This window comes from Glycine soja, chromosome 2, assembly GCF_004193775.1.
Source record: "Glycine soja cultivar W05 chromosome 2, ASM419377v2, whole genome shotgun sequence".
Classification (NCBI taxonomy): domain Eukaryota; kingdom Viridiplantae; phylum Streptophyta; class Magnoliopsida; order Fabales; family Fabaceae; genus Glycine; species Glycine soja.
Genome location: NC_041003.1, coordinates 15,719,366 through 15,737,138, shown reverse-complemented (window position 1 = coordinate 15,737,138; position 17,773 = coordinate 15,719,366). Strand labels below are relative to the sequence as shown.

General features: G+C 28.1%; 1 protein-coding gene across 1 annotated transcript; it reads left to right on the top strand.

Moving 5' to 3' along the window:
• Positions 1 to 14,791: 14,791 nt before the first annotated feature.
• LOC114390659 (zinc finger protein CONSTANS-LIKE 13-like) lies at positions 14,792 to 17,773 on the top strand. The gene is made up of 4 exons (XM_028351479.1): positions 14,792 to 15,490; positions 16,023 to 16,190; positions 16,537 to 16,817; positions 17,454 to 17,773. Exons 1-4 carry the CDS (start codon positions 15,014 to 15,016, stop codon positions 17,548 to 17,550), a joined length of 1,023 nt encoding a protein of 340 aa, XP_028207280.1. The 5' UTR covers positions 14,792 to 15,013; the 3' UTR covers positions 17,551 to 17,773.

The window sequence follows — 17,773 nt, the reverse complement described above, 5'->3', positions numbered from 1 at the left end:
AAAATAAAGTATATATTCAAAATAGTGTGTTAAAAATATGTTTCTAATATCTCGTGTGAAGAATACTAATAACACACTCAAACAAATTTATGTTTATAGTTGTCACTCTTATTAAGGATACATCGGTTAAGAATTACTATTTTTAGCATACTCTTTACTAATTATCAAATGCAATTCATATTAGTTTTATTAAGTATTCATAGTTATATATAATCTAGTATATTCTACATGAATTTACAAGATAATAAAAAGGTATGTCAAATTAACAGTATATTGTTATCATTCTTGTCCATTAAATAGAATAGAGCAAAAAGTCTCTCTCTAGCTAGAAACACTTGAAAAATTATGATTCATTATTACATCAAGTATATATTATCTCTGTTCTTTTTATATTGTATTTTACACTATAATTTATTTCTTATAATAATAAAGAATATATAGAGATAACATTTGAGTAAATATTTGCAAATACAATAATTTTAAATGTATAATTGTAGTTATGCAATGTCTCAAAATGATGACATGTTTATTTATTGAAAGCAAAGCATTTTGGTATTGGCTTTAAGAAAATTTTAAAATATGGGTTATCACTTTTGCACAAGTTAAATGTAAATAATTGTCTAAAAAATAGAAAGATATCACATTGTTATCACTTTCAATATGACATAATATCCTATTTATTTCGTCAAGATTCATCACATAATGACATGTCTAAATCTATACACTTATATTAGAAGTATATATATGATAAAAGTCTCATAAATAATTAATGTCTTAAAGAATCAAGACGAAAGAAACTATAAGATATATATGTTTAAAGGAAAGCATCACAAAAGTTAACGCAGTGGTTGAGAAATCTTAAGGTGATTGTAAGGTAACGAGTGATCATATCTCAAAACTCATGCATACGAACGCAACAACGAAAAAGCATTTTGAACTTATACTTTTTTCTATTAGGTTGTTTAAATTTAAATCGGTCCAAAATAAAAAATAAAAATCGAATTAAATCAATTTTTTTTAATTTCTTTAAATAATTTTTTTCTCAAACAGTAACATTTGTATTAACTTTTTCATTATTTTAGTATTATGTATTTTATATATATATCACTTCTAATTCACAATATTTTATAATATTATATATATAAAATTTATATAATATATATTATCTTCTTTTTCAGATGACTTTATGATATATTTGGTTTAAAATAAATGAAATTTTACAAATTTTAATTATAGAAGACTTAACATATATTAATAAGTTTTATAAATTGTTATTAATAAATTTTTTTAACGTAATTTTATTTAAAATATGAAAAGAAAATATATACATATATATTTTTTAATTAAATAATATTTTAGTAAAAAATTGTAAAAATGAATCAAACCAATCCACAAAATATTAATTTAGTTTGGTTTGAATTTTATTTAAAATAAAAATCAAATCAAACCAAACTACGTATATTTTTAAAGTTTGGTTCGAATAAAAATTTAACCAAAAGAGTTACAAACACCCCTAATTTCTATTATAAACACGAACATATCAATAATTAACTTAAATCTACTTTTATAGAGGGTGGTAGGGTAAGACTCACCGGGAAAAAATCATCAATTTATTGATGGAAAAAATAGACGTTAAGGTTACTTTTATCAGTATAGCACCTGTCTAATAAAATTTAAATTTAAAAATAATAACAAACTCACAATAATAATACTTTAAATTTATAGGATCAATCTTATTCTCATTATTTAAATGTGAAGCTCACAGGTACGAAAAGATAGAGAATATAAAAAGTGAGTTAATTTAGAGATTATGAAGAGTAAGAGTTCCATACTCCGAAATTAATACTCAAAATTATAATATTTTTTTGCAACTATGTCATAGATGTAAACTATTTATTAACTTCGTCAATAATTAATATTTGATAAAAATCTTATCTATTATCTTTAATTTTAATTGAATTTTTTTAAATCATGTTTTCTTTTTTTCACAAAATTAAAACATGAGACTTTAATTTACTTAAAGAATATTAGCTCAGTTTTGCTCTAATCAACGCAATACTATTACTCAATTTTATAATAGATAATAATAAATAACACTTTGTGTAAAAAAAAAAAACAAAAAGTAGGTAACACTACTACAAATAGGTAGAGTTTTATCATCATATCTTATCATAATCATAACAAAATATACACATATGCCAACTAGTAACTTGAATACTTGCACAATAAATACTTGTGCTAAACTGTGTGTAATTAAGAATTTTTCTCCAAACTCGAGCAGAATAGAATCTTGGGATCATGGAAAAATAAGAGAAACATTATTCTGGGCAAGCATTAACTTTCCAATCTTTTTGCGTTGTCCATAGGTTAACAAAGTTAACAGGGAAGTTCTCTTTTTTTCTAATACAGTACTGCGCGAGATTCTTCAACTTTATACCCGAAAAGAAAGGCATTACATTCCTTACCCCCCCCTTTTTCGATCTTGTTTTTATTTATATTCTCTTCGTTTCCCCCACTAACAGCAGTCAATACCGAATTCTGGAGAAGCCATACTATGCAGCGCTCAGCAAAACTTGCAATTAAAGCCAACCAGTAGGGCTGCTAAAAAAACAGTTTTGAAAGAAAGGGTCTTGCTAGTTACCCGTGAACGAACTAAAAAAAATATTTAATGTGAGAAGAATAAAAAAAAATTATGAATAAAGTAATTTTTCATCTTTTAAAAAAATATTATTACTTTAAATTAGGTATTAATTAACATTTGTCTTAAAAAAAAAACTAGCTATAATGGTTGGCAACCAGGGAGCCTTGTGTCTTCAATTTAATGGTTTTGTTTTGACTCTCACTCAGTGATATTAAACTTGTTACGGCTATCAGATACTCAAAGATGTTAATTAATAATTACTAAAATTGCAAGGTAATGGTTTGATGCTAGTGAATAGTGAAAAATGTTAACATCATACTTTGTAAGATACTCTTTTGAATACATTTTCTTTCATTGATAGTAATTTATTAAAAATTACAAAATTTAGTAGATCTCATATCTTATTTAATGATTTTTTTCTTCTCATTTTATCATTTCAAACTATTACTTTTTAACCCTGAACATATAAATCAATTAACGTAAAAATCAATTATTTTGAATTTGAATGCTAAATACATTAAATATTTAAAGAAAAAAATTTATAACCTATAATAATTTTGAACATAATAGTCTCTCATGTAGAATACTTATGTTGTCTGAATATAAATCATTACTTTCAACTTTTAACTTTAGTTTAGGATAATAACTAATTTAGTCCTGAAATTTTAATAATCGTTCAAATTGATTCTTGAATTTAATAAAAGAACAAAATGGTTTGTAAAATTATAAATTATCAATCAATTTAATTTCTAAAATTATAATGGTCGATCAAATTAATATATAAAATTAAAATGACAAAATAACCTTTAAAATTATAAGTCATCAATTTATCTAGTATTTCCATTATTAGTTGCTGTCAACTGTGTTCAAAAGGCTGAATTGGAATGTTAATTGTTTGAGTGATAACCAATGAGACATACATCCATAATTGTCACATTATATGATTGAAAATAACTAAAACATTGATAGAATAATAATCAAATTGTTCTTTGTATCTTTGTTCTTCCTCCACTCATTTTGTGCGAGCTTTTACCGTGTGTATGTCTTTTGGGGGAAGGAGGTGTTTATAGGATTCTTATTGAATAAACGGACTGTTATAATGAGAAAATATAGTATGCGCGCTATGCTAGTGTATGTTGTCACAATATTTCGAATGGGAGGTGTAATTAACAAGAAGCAAAGACCCTTAAAGTTGTGAACTATCATTTAATAATATGTAATTAATAGCCTCAAGTGTTATCGTTATTATAATTAAATTTATTGAATATTATGTTAATTAAAAATTAACATAAAATTAAATAAGGGTAAAAAATTTAAATTTTCAAAATGTTCTCAACCTTTTACCTTTATATTTAAGAGTAATTTTTTATAAGAATAATTTTTTATAAAATTACTCTATTCAAAACTCTTTTTGTCTATGTCAATTTTTATTAATTTAATCATTAGATATTTTGATATCATTATATATATATATATATATATATATATATATATATATATATATATATATATAACATAGTTATACTTACTTACATTTAGAAAAAAGAGTATGTTTACATTAAACTCAATAATTTAATGAAATATTAAATAGTTTAAAATTTTATAAATTTTTGTTAAATTAGTAAAAAATATATATATAAGAAGACATCTAGTGAACATATTAGAAGTGAAAAGAGTTAATATTTTAATCAATTTTCACATTCATTATGATTGTATGGTTAAAATTTGTTCTTTAATGGGTGACACACACTGACCCGAAAAAGTGTGTGTGTGAGCCGATGGAAATGAATAAAAATCTCAGCGAGTTGTCTTGCCAGTATCTTCTAAATGCTTAGCTTTCCAAATATATGGGAAATAGCTGTCAATATATATATATATATTAAAAGTACAGGTTCTATTTTTTTTAGGAGTTCAATTGAATTGAAGTTAGACGTCACATAAACAAAGAGGCCAATGACACTGTCACTGGGATGATAAAACATGCAACAAAACTTGAATTACGTACAAATTAGACAAGTAAAGTATGAATTGAAAGTTAGGGCATATCTTGTGCACATTTTTTTTCATGCTAAATTAAAATTTAAATTTAAATGAATTGGATCTTGAAAGCTTACCAGATTAAAACAAGTCTCAAAGGTTCTTATATTGATAATGAAGATCAAATTCACGTTCTTTCAAAATGAATTTATTTCTTAATTATTAATTGGATCAAACTTTATTAGAATTATGTCTACATTGTAATAAGGTATATAACTGGACCATGGAGTCGTGGGGACTCTTCCATGGGACCATGACTCCGACGAGTAAATTGAAACAATCGGATATTTTAAGTTTTGAAGATGAGGTAATGCCTTACGTTTCTGATTTAGTGGACAAGAAATTTTATTCGCAAGTCACGATCATAAATCTTTCTTTTTTCATATACTCGTGATTTGAATCTTTATTTTGCATGAGACGAAGATTTGTTCCAAGACAGAAGAAAAGCGAATCAATTAAGCCGAATAACTGAATGAGCTAGTAGTTGAAGAACTGTATAGTGTAATGTATATTCTGTTTCTATTCAGTCAGAGTCAGTCTAGATCGAAGTAGAGAAAACAAATCAATAACTACTTCATTAATTTAACTGCTGATCAAAAGCAAACCACAACATAGTGAGTTTAACTAGGATTCCGGTGTCATCACCTTCCTACTACTTTAATTACGAAAAAAAAACGAAATCAAGAAATTGAGATTTCAATGGAGTAAACTACACGCCAATTAACTTAGAACCGTAATTAACCTGAACGAAAGAGCAACAAATTAAACTTGGTTTTGAACACCATATTGTGTATGCAATATCAGCACATTAATTTGGTAAAGAAAGTTTACTAAACTAGTAGGCTTGAATACAAAAGAATAAACCATCAATTTCATCCTTAAAGTATATACTCTCTATCCTAAATAATGTTAGATTTTGGGCTCTCTTATGTTAAAAAAAAAAAAAAAAAGAGGTTAAGATACACAAATTCATTTTGTCTCACTTGCCTAATTGAAAAGAAGGTCAACTTAGAGGAAGAGAGACTCAATTTTATAAGTGAGAACAAACAAAAAAGAGAGAAGAGAAGAAGGAAAATATTAACTCACACATAGTCACTTAGCAATTGTAAATTGGATGTGTTCTCCCCAAGTAATTATTGGTTTTCAACGGTTGGATCGATAATTAGAGGTCTAGAGTGAAAGATAACTTGGTCACACCAGCTAGCAACCCTATTTTGGGTAAATGTTTCATCTTCTTGATTCTCTTTTGCAAGTATTGTTTTGGTTGTTTTGGATATTTGTAAGAATAATTTTTGGCATTATGGGAGACTCTTTTGTAAGCACGGTTTCTCATTTGTAAGTATTAATTAGTGTTTGGTTATTTTCATCTTCTTGTTTTTCATTTGTAAGTATTAATGGAATTATTTCCACATAAAATATAGATTTAACATCGTTACTTTAACATCAGTTTTCGATAAACTTGATGTTAGCAAAAACGCGGTGACACAATTGTAAATAACGTGACTTCATTGATATCGGTTTTTTGAAAAACCAATATTAACATGACTGAGTTAATATCATTTTGTTGAAAAATCGATGTTAACGAAGTAATGGTAACATTGATTTTTTTAAAAAACGATGTTAATAAATGATACGTTAACATCATTTTTTATAATAAAAAAAACCGATGTAAACATTAACATCACTTAGTTAACATCAATTTTTACTAAATATTGATGTTAAAACCTACATTTAAAAATATGTGAATTGTCTCTACAAGTCCTATTTTCTCCCACGTGCATTCTTTCTCGCGTTCTTGTCTGTTCGCCTCCTCACCAAACTGTCTCCTTTTGCCTGTTCACCTCCTCGCACCTCTTCACCTCTCTGTCGTGTTTGCTCCGTCAAAAAATAAGTCTGTGAGAAGGTAACTCCTCTCGCCTCCTCTTCCTCGCATTCCAGCATTCTGCCGTCACCACCTTAGTCACGTTTCATCTTCTCCATACCTCATGACAAATAAGCCCTATTTGGTTTAGAGAAGAGAAAATGCGGGTGAGGTGGTGATGGCTTTGCAACACCTTTGCTTTATGTTTGAAAATGTGCTTTCTAAAATTGATAATGGTGGTAGATGCTAGTGTTGTTGTTATTGTGATTCTCTAATGAAGCTTGTGTTCGTAAGCTATGGCAGTGTTGTTGTTTTATTTTTTCTTGGTTTGCGGTTATTACCAGGGAAGTTAAATTGGACATGTGTTTTTAAGCTATGGTAGTGCATCTTGTTGTATATAGTTGTGGCCTTCTGGGTTATGTATATGGTAGTAGTTTCATGTACACACTACTAGAAAATAGACTTTGGTTGCACAGTTTTATTTCTTGTTTGCTTGGTTTTGTTTGTATGTGCTTGTTAATGATACTTTGTGCTGATGTGAGATATTTGTCACAGCCTTAGGCCCCAAAAATAGGAATATCATATTGGTATCATATTATGCTGGTGAAAGAATACTTGGTTGTGCAGATTTATTGGTATCATATAGTTATGTCAAATGTATCATGCATATTAATGTCATTTTTATATTATAAATGAAATTTAGAAACCATGGATGAACATCAACAAAACTAGAAGGAAATGGTCAACATAATGATGAAGATTAACAAAGAATCAGATGAAATGTTCAACATTGTTCATGTTATTGATCAGGTTATAAATTATTTTAAGATTATTCTAAAATAAACATGACTTGATATATAACAATACTTTTACTTGTATTACTTTGCTTGTTAAATATTGTAACCTTACAATGAAGTGAGTAGGTCATTTGTTGTAAGATGGAAGGATGAACTAGAGCCTACTTGGCATCTGCTACACTCTAGTGACAACATGCACTCTATCACATATAACCAAAATCTGGTGAGCCTAATTCTACTTGTTGGATGGACGAAACTTAGAGAGTTTTATGGGCTCATTGAAAATTATCAGGTCATCTTGACCCACTATGGACAGAGTGTTTTCTTCCTCACCATCTTCAAAAGCAACTTTGAACCAAAAGTTTTCCCTAAATGGCACTCCTTGTACCACCAAGTTCTTAACTCGATAACTTTTAAAGTCCTCCTTACTGGGTACAAAGTGACTTACAACAGTTTTGTGAGTAATTAAGCACTCTTCTCTGTATGTCAAATTTTGATATCATATAGTTATCTAATATAAATTTCTTTTGCATTTCAGGATGTGCCGAGTACCATGTACTCATTTATGAAAGCTGCAGGATTTATCCATCTAAACTTGGAAGGGACGAAGTGTAGAATAGTTTATAATTATCATAAGAAGACCACAAAAATTGGAAATGGATGGAGAACTTTTGCACAAACACAAAATTTGCTTACTAGAACTCAAATTATATTTGAGTTCTCAGAAGCAACTTCTAACTTTGTTTTATTCTGACTTTATTTGTAATTAAAGTACATTACTACTCTAATATATTATCAATTAGTAAATTTTTGTTTATAATATGTTATTTTGTTTAGAAATATTTATAACCATGATTATCAAACTCTCGAGTTAACTCGCTAACTCTTACAAGTTTACGAGTCTACTTACCTTATGTGAGTTGACTCTTGAGTAAACTCTTTTTTTAGTAGACTGTGAGTAGACTTTATAAACTCTAAGTAAACTCGGTAAACTCTCGAGTTTACCACCGAGTCAGCGAGTTAAAAAATTAGACGAAAATGTAAGTTATTTTCGGTTGTTTTTTGTCTGTTTAGTGTTCAACATATCTTCATTTAGTGTGTTATTCTCAAATACAAGAATTTTCACCTTTAATAACATCAAATCCTTGTTTTCTAATAACATCAAATCCCCGATGAGAATGATCTATCACTACTATAACATCTGCAAGTTATTATCTAGTAGTGATGCATTACTAGACTTGGTTATTTAAGTATTGTAAAATTTATGATTTACTATTTTGCTTTATTATATTGTTGAAATGTTTAATTGATATGTTATTTATAGATATTTTGTTATTATTTTTATATGAAGCGGACTCTTATGAGTTTACAAGTTGAGTCCACGAATCGAGTCTATGAAACTTTCACGAGTCTACATAAATTCTCGAGTTTGATAACATTGTTTATAACTACTCTTGATGCATGATATATTGATATACAACTTTTGGTGCATGACTGATTTTATGCGTTTTTATACAACTTTGAACGATAAGTTATGATATGAATTAATTACTACAGGTTGCTAATTAAAAAAATAAATACGATATTTAAAAATAAATCATGAAACAATATCAATTTTTCGAAAAACTAAACAACATCAGTTTTTTGAATAATCGATGTTATTTTCTTCTTACCAACATCGATTTTTTTTGAAAAACTGATGTTGTTTTTTGCTATTATAACATCGGTTTTTAAACCATCGATATTAACGTTAATAAATTAACGTCGGTAGTTTCAACATAAGATAATAACCGATGTCAAAAGTCCTTAATAACCGATGTTAAAAGTCTATTTTCTAGTTATGCCCTGATCTAAACCATGATTTTAGAATCCGAACTAGCGATCGACTTAGTCAAGTTATTGGATCACTGGAACACATGTTAAGTCAATGAGTCAGTAATTCAATTGTATAACTTGATTTTTATGAAAAAAAAATAAATTAGAACCTTAAAAATAATTGCCTATTTCAAAACTTGATATCTCACTTACACATAATTATGATAAAAATTATAATATTATAAAAAAATATTTATTATGATAAATTATAATTTATAAATAAATAAATATATATATATATATATATATATTATAATTAATAAATTTATTGTATATATATTTTTGTTTGCACATCATATAATTAGCCAAAATACAAATATGTGGGAATTTTGTGTATTTTCTTTTTATGTGGCAAAGAAAAAAAAAAGACAATTGCTAGTTTTAGCAATGAAGTTCTATTTCTTTTTATTCTTATTGACAAATAGAGTTACATCAATATTTATAAATTAAAATACAGTACATATATATTTAAATAGGATGTAAAAATTTACATCATTTCCACTACGTTCAAGCATTTGTCCACCCATAACATGAATCATGCACAATAACCACCAAAACTCAATATAGGTCTAGACTTTAATAAGTTATTTTTATGTAATTGGACCTTTTACTTTATATGTTGCTTAATTTTGTAAGTTATGTGCTACACAGAGCATAATATAGCATTATGATTAGGTGCATTATCTTTCTCTAATTTGAATTACATGTGATGTGTTCTTTAGACTTATTTTTTACCCAGGATGTGGGATGTGTATAGACTCATGAATAAAAAGTGACTTTCCATTCAAAGGAAATCAAGTCTTCCTAGGAATAAACTTTTTCTTAATGCAATAACTTTTTGTAATAAATATATATTTTAAAAGTGATACGTAATTTTTATTATTATTATTGTTATGAATAATATAATATGATTAATTTATTTATTGTGATTTTTTTTCATATTTTTATATGTATGACTAGCAGGTTAACAAATATAAAGTTAAAGATATTCAAAGTTTCTGCGAAGCATCCCACACGAATACGAATATGACATAAATTCAATGATCAATAAGGGTTGAAATTCATTCTCTTAAAATATCCGTAGCTAGCCGTCAAATAATGAATTGAATTATGATTTTACTCGCGGGGGGGTGAGGAAATATGTCTGTCGCATATTAATACCTTTTTTTTATATAACACCTATATATGTTTCACAAACAATAATAAGAAAATTTTAAACCCTAAACTCTAAATTTTAAAAGATTTATTTATAAAAAAAAATATTGAAAGAAACTAAAAAATTGGAGTTGAAATTTATAAAGTTATCTTTAATTATATTTTCTAAATTAAAAAAAGTTGCAATTTTAAAAAAAATAATCAATGACTAATTTTAAAAAAATAATTAATAAGAAAATGACATATAATTTAATTGGTTAAAAATCTAATAGTATTAAAACTCCAAATTTAATTGAGGGAATCAAGAGAGTTTCTATGGTACTCCAATAATTTAGGAAGTTTTGATATTATTAATTTTTTAACCAATCAAATTACATGTTATTTTATTATTTTTTTAAAATTAGTCATAAAATGGTCCATTTTCTTTATTTCAATTTATAATTTGTTCTTTTATTTTTTTTAAAATACAAAAAAAAATTGAAGTAATTTTTTTATAGCATGTTCATCCTTAAAGTAATGTTAGTTTTTTTGGATAAATATATTATTAAAAAATTACTTAAGGAAACATTGTAACTTTCAAAAAATAAAAGACAATATTACAACCTTAAAGAAAGATAAGGAATTATTTTATACCTTTTAAAAAATAAAGATTAAATTATAACTTAAAATAAAGATAAGAGATCATGTGAATAATTTATCGAATGAATAAATATACACTATTTATGTTACTGATATCCATATGCCTGTTGTTGGCTTAATTTTAAAATTTAATGAGACTGTTGGCTATGTGATGTGTACATCACTTGTTACTCTTTAAGTGTAGTTTACTTAAAAGCGAGGAACGACTAATATCTCAGAAATCGAATATGGTGTGTTGATTCTCTGATTCTGGATACATCCTAATTGATCATTATTTCCTTCTTGTATTCTTTAAGACGTGATATGATATCATCTTTGAATTTGAAAGTTTTAAGGTTTCAACAATTCAACATTTATAGAATGATTAAATGAATCGCAAAGTAATCATTAACAAATGACTAATCAAGATTACAGATGTGATATCCTCATCAGAAAAGATGGAGAAGTGAAAGTTTGACTCCTTTTGTTTTGGTCCCATAATTGTTTTGATGATTTACTTGTGTAGGTGGAGCCCAACTTTTGTACCCAAAAATTTCAGGAAACGTAGTTTGGGCCCACGGTTGAGAACACCCCATATGGACTTAGGTACTGAAAAATGAATTGAAGTGTCCTCTGGCCCCTCTTTTCTTTACCTGTAATCTCATCATCTCACACTGTTGTTATCTTTAATCACTGTTGATGGTTGGCTACTTGCATTCCAACATGAGCCTAGCAAACATCGTAGTACGATCTTAATCAATTGGGTAGTTCTAGCCTTTCATGCTTTGAACATGGCACATGAATGAAAATTGTTACATGGGACATTTTGTCTTCATATCACGCTTTCCCGTTCATGGGAGAAGGAAAAAGTAACATGTCGTGAGTTCAAATTTTTCATTTTTTGGTTGAAAAAAAATTATATTATTTTGATTTTTTTTAAATGGTAAAACACACTTTTCATGACCAAAATTGTAAAGTAAAAAATTCTATCAATCGTTCTGAGATGTTTAAATATAAATCTATAATTAAGATCAATTCAAATACATATTTAAATTACATTAATAATCTAAAATTAGCTTTATCCGACTTTAAATAAATATGTCCTAATACATCTTCTTAATTTATTATGCCAGCTTCCACTCCAGTCAACAAAGTTTTGAAACAGTTATCTATTTTCTTATGGTACATAAATAGTGATTTAATTGGAAAAGTAAATTCAGATACTCCTTCAGAAATTCTCTAAATCCTATTAAATTCTTTGAAAGTCAGGAAGTTCCTTTCCATTCATTTTTTTTTTCCATTTCTGTCTGTTAAACTTCAATCCATGTAATCCCAAGGCTCCACACGCTTCTTGTAGAATCAAAATGGTCAAATTTGTATATATCCAGGGACGGACAAAGGAGTGGGCCCTGGATTTTTTTTTTACATAATTATTTAAATTTTAATAAATAATTATTTAATAAATAATAAGTTTAAAAAACAGATATTATTAATTTTATGGATAAAATTAGAGATATGATGTACTATTAAAAAAGTTAAAATAAGTATTAACTCAAACATTTTTCTTTATTAGTATTTTTTAATTTTGATTTTTTTTCTTTCATATATATCCAAAAGTTTCTGAGGGAGGAAGGAGAAGGCCCTTACTTGTCTGTCCCCTTGGATCCGTTAATTGTATATATCACCACTAACTGAAATCTCTTAAAAAAAAAAACAAGTTGAATTTGATAATGAATATATCTTTCTTCCACTTATTAAACTTCGATTTAATGATAGTCAAGGTAGAGAACTAATATAATTTTGAAGTAATTGATTAAGCGAAAAATATATTTTTTTTATCTCAAACTCATAATCGATGGATCATAAGTTTTTTAATTGAGATCACAAGGAAGAAAAATTAATAACGCTAGAAAGAATCAAACTCCACCGATCAATAACCTTTATTCTTAATGATAGATAGATTAGATCCTGCATCAGATAAGGTTCACTTCAGAATTGATACTTCTTTTTGGGTATGCAATTTAATGATTAGTGCTAACTTTATAGTCAAGGGGAATTTGCCTTACGTTCAGAAAAAGGAAGTTAAAAAATAAACATAAAAACATGATATCCGCCGAGGATATTTCCTAAGCCATGATCATGATGGCAATTAGGCATGAATAGGGAAGATTCTCTAGTCAAAACTATTTTTTTATTTATTTATAGTAGTTATCGCACTTTGATTAACTATTCAAAGCTGATTTTGGAAGGACTTTGAGATGTTTCTTTGGGCTTCTTGTAAGTGGGCACAACATCAATTAGACAACTACCCTAATAAACCAAAAAGAACCCTAACTATGTTAGATTATTTCCCCTCAAGTTACCGGTTACGTGATGCCATATCCTTATTAAATAGTGGTGTTAAAAAAAAAGTATACTTTATCTTGATTTTTAATGAAAATAAAAATACATTTATTAATTTATTGATGAATGCACGAAAAAGTAAATACACTAGTTAACGAGACTTTAAAAAGTATACATATCAAGCCGAATAATTAATGAATGATGATCTAACTAAATTATTATTTCATCTTTTAAAGAATGTTATTTACATGAAAAGTTATTTATATTCTAAACTTCTATCAGTTTACATGATTTGATAATATATATATATATATATATATATATATATATATATATATATATATAAATTGAACAACACGTAAAAATATTACTCAATATATTTTTTAATATATCTTTCTTATTGATAAATTTCATAAAAAAATATCCCATTTTATAATTTATAAAACGTACATAAAGCTGCAGTATAAAAAACGTACATAAAACTTATTTAAGAAAAAAAAATTAAAATATAATTTTCTTTTTTGAATAGAAGACATTTAAGGTATCTCATTCATAATAAAGGAGAAAATACAGTGAAGAACTTGATAAAAAAAAAATTGACTACTAGCATAAAATCTCAACATCCTGGTTAAGTTATGGATGACATGATTAGTTTATCGTTTTACATAACTCACCACTGAGTTTAAAAAACTAGAAAAAAGTCTTTGACATTTATTGATTAAAACTTAGAAATCAGAATTACAATGGAATTATTGTGTATTCTGTCCACGATAACTTTAGCATCTCTCAACATTAACATTCTCGAAATTCTGATCCTTTAACCATTATATGATGGAGCATGCAATAAACTCTCCATGCTTCCGCTTCTGTTGGATTCTCAAAATTCATCGAGTCATTCGTCCAAGTTGTTTCAGCTATCATAAAATGTTCCCATTCTCCAATGTATATTAAAAATCTGTTTCTAGCGTTTTTCCAGTACATAAACACGGAAGAAATTACATTGCGCGTAAACTAGGGTGAGGTATATTATTTATATAATATTTTTGTATAATGTCTGTACAATTTTTTTTCTTAATCATATTAATCAAGTTATCTCATATTTCTCTCTCCTATTTTTTTCACTGTAAAAAAATTAAATACACACTATCAAATACAATTTCTCTACTAGGATCGGTGACTTGCCTTTTACAATAGAAGAAATTTGAAGTAAAAGAAAAAAAGGATCTTTAGAGTGCAAAACGTTACATCTACATGTTTATTTTCTATTACATCATATTTTGCCTCATTTTATTCTGTCTATTTTACAGTTCTTATACAGTATGAGACATTATATTATTGATAATTAATAATCAGTTGAAACAGTAATTTCATACATTGAATCGTGAAAAAGTGTTTAGTTAAACACACTTTGAAAGGTACCCACATCCTTCCATTATTAGGAAAAAAAAGTAAGGTACTTAGTTTTTACAAAGTCAACTATCCTTTTCAACCTCGTAGTAGTTGCAGTTGCAGTTCTTCAAAATGATTATATCCTCTGCCTTTTCCTCTTACATAATTCCAACCCAGAAGCCACGTCTCAAACGAACCACTCCTTTTAGACCTTCAAGCAACCCAGTTTAAATTTCGTGTAAACTGTGTTTGACACCTATCATATAAAACAGTTTTTTTAAAGAGGAAGAAAACAACATGATGAATGGTTCTCCAAATTCAAAACAGAGAACATGTGACTATTGCGGGAGCTTCACGGCTCTTCTGTACTGCAGAGCCGATTCTGCGAAGCTTTGTTTCTTCTGTGACCGTAAAGTTCACTTCCCAAACCAGCTTTTCTCGAAGCACAAGCGCGCGCAGCTCTGTGATGCGTGTGGAGATTCCCCTGCCTCGGTGCTCTGTTCTGCAGAAAACTCTGTTCTGTGCCAAAACTGTGATTGCGGAAAGCAAAAACATTTGGCGTCTGAGGCGCACCAACGGAGGCCACTCGAGGGGTTCTCGGGGTGCCCTTCTGTGACTGAGTTGTTAACAATTCTGGGTCTCAGTGAAAAATCTCTGCTTTCAAATGAGGGAACTTCCCAGATTGATGATGACCTTTCGGATTTGCACGTGTGGAGTGCTCCTTCTATTAATGGTCTTGAAGATTTGATCACTACCACAGCTTCTTCTCAAAAGGTGTGTGTGTGTGTGTGTTAACCTTAATTTTGTTTTTGGTCACATGTTATACAACTCATTACCCCGGAGATATAAGGGGGATTGAATGGTTATGGAAAAAATAAAGAAGCAAAAGATTGTAGGTTGGATTTCCTTCACTAACAAAACTAATATTCTAACAAGTAACAACTAACATTTACCTATCAAAAAGAAGAAGAAAAATAAAACTCACTAAAGTTTTAAGATCATACTAAACTTTGGGAATCTCCAGCAAGTATATTATCTGGTGTGAACATTTTTTTTTTTGTGAAAACAGAACATTCAACTGAAATGTGTATTTTATGTCCGAAAGAACTTTTTTTTATCAAATTCCATTTGGAATTTGCTTATATTTTTTTATTTTATAAAGGGTTGGTAATTTATGGATTGTTTTTTGGCTTTTGTTGATTGGTTTGGAGGATTGTAGATTCTATGGGTGGTAAAAGGTGCACATTGAAAATCCTCGAGTATTGCAACGATTTTGACATGTTTCAGGACATTGTTATTGAATCAGAAACGTAAGGGTGCGTGCGGGAGACACAAAGAAGAGATTCTTAGTCAACTCCGTGAGCTAATAAAGTTGGAGCCCGACTTGATTCATGCTGAACGACAAGGGCAATTTGGAAATTTGCCTACTGATTTTGAACGAGACGTGGAGGCTAATATATTTCCTTCATATGAGGTCAAGCTTATGTAGTAGTATTTCATTTTTTTTTTCTTTAGTTGAGTTAATGCTACTACCATTTTTCATTAGTAGATTATTTAATTTCCTCGAAAATGTCTTGAAGTAATTGCAATTTGCAGAGAGATATAACTGATTCTCAATTTAGTCTTTTGACAAAATCATTAGTTAGTGCACAAATGGGTCCCTAAAACGAATAATTCAAATAGATGAAAGGACTATAGTAGCCTACGTTTGTAATCAATCATCAAGGGCTAAATGCAAGGTTTCTCTTGCTGATTCAATTTACGCATTTACTCTTTGGTTGCCCTTTTATATGTGGAAAGCTGAAATTCCCAATATACAGGTAGGTGTGTTTTGTTGGCATGGAGAAAGCAGTGATCCTAGAAATCAAATTGTTCCTTCCGATACGTCACCATTGAGAGATTATGGCGATATAGTTTCAGCTGAAGATGGAAGTTTTACGATCACTGTGACTCACGCCAATTTTAACAACCAAGGGAAACCATCAAATTCTTTTAACGCTGAAAACTTATCTCCTACTCCTAAAGCTACTCCATACGAGTTGACAAGTCATGAAAGAGATTCAGCATTATTGCGATACAGAGAGAAGAAAAAATCCAGAAGGTATTTAGTGCAGTATTTTTTTTGTTAGATTTTTTATATATAAAAATACCCTTAGGAATTTAATTTAATGTACCTGTTAGAAGTCTTTGCCATATTTAATGCGCCGGTAGAGTTTTTTTAACCAACAAAGCTAGTAGCATACTCCTTCCCTCCTTGAATATAAGCAATACAATTTTATTTTTTTTTCATCTCAAATATAAGAAAATCTGAATTATTTATGTTTTATTTAATGAGATTTTCTTTAAAATATTTTTCATTTAATAAGTTTAAAGATCTTTTTTATACTCAATATCAAATTTCAATGAAAAATAAAAATAGTTTAGGAAATATTTTTACCTTTTAATTAAAAAAGATATAATTTAACGAAATTAATTAATTTTTTTAATAAATATGAAATATGTTTTTTTTTAGTCGAGAGACCGAAGGAGTACTATATTATGAGTGAGAGAAAAGTAGAAATGATTGAATTATGAGCGAGAAAAATACGTCGAATTGAGCATTGTTACTTTTTGATACTATAAAATGATAGTCATATTTATCAAATCAGAAAATACTATATTTGTGTATGTATACGATCTTGATGATTGTTCTATATAACCTTGTATTGCTAATTGACATCCTTGACGTGGAAAACAGATATGACAAGCACATCAGATATGAATCACGAAAAGTTCGGGCAGAAAACAGGATGAGAATTAAGGGTAGGTTTGTCAGAGATGAAACACAAAAATAAGATTACTAATTACACCACACCTATAATTCTCAGCTTTTGTCACAATGTATGCAACATGTCTCCTACAGCCACAGGTGTTAGGCATTAGCCATTGCAACATTTTGTTTAAAAAAAAATCATGTTTTTCGAATTTCTAGTTTATATAGATATAAATTGTAATTTTGGCCCTTCTGTTCTTGATTAAATGGAATGAGTGGCAGGCAATTTCGATTACAGTTACAGA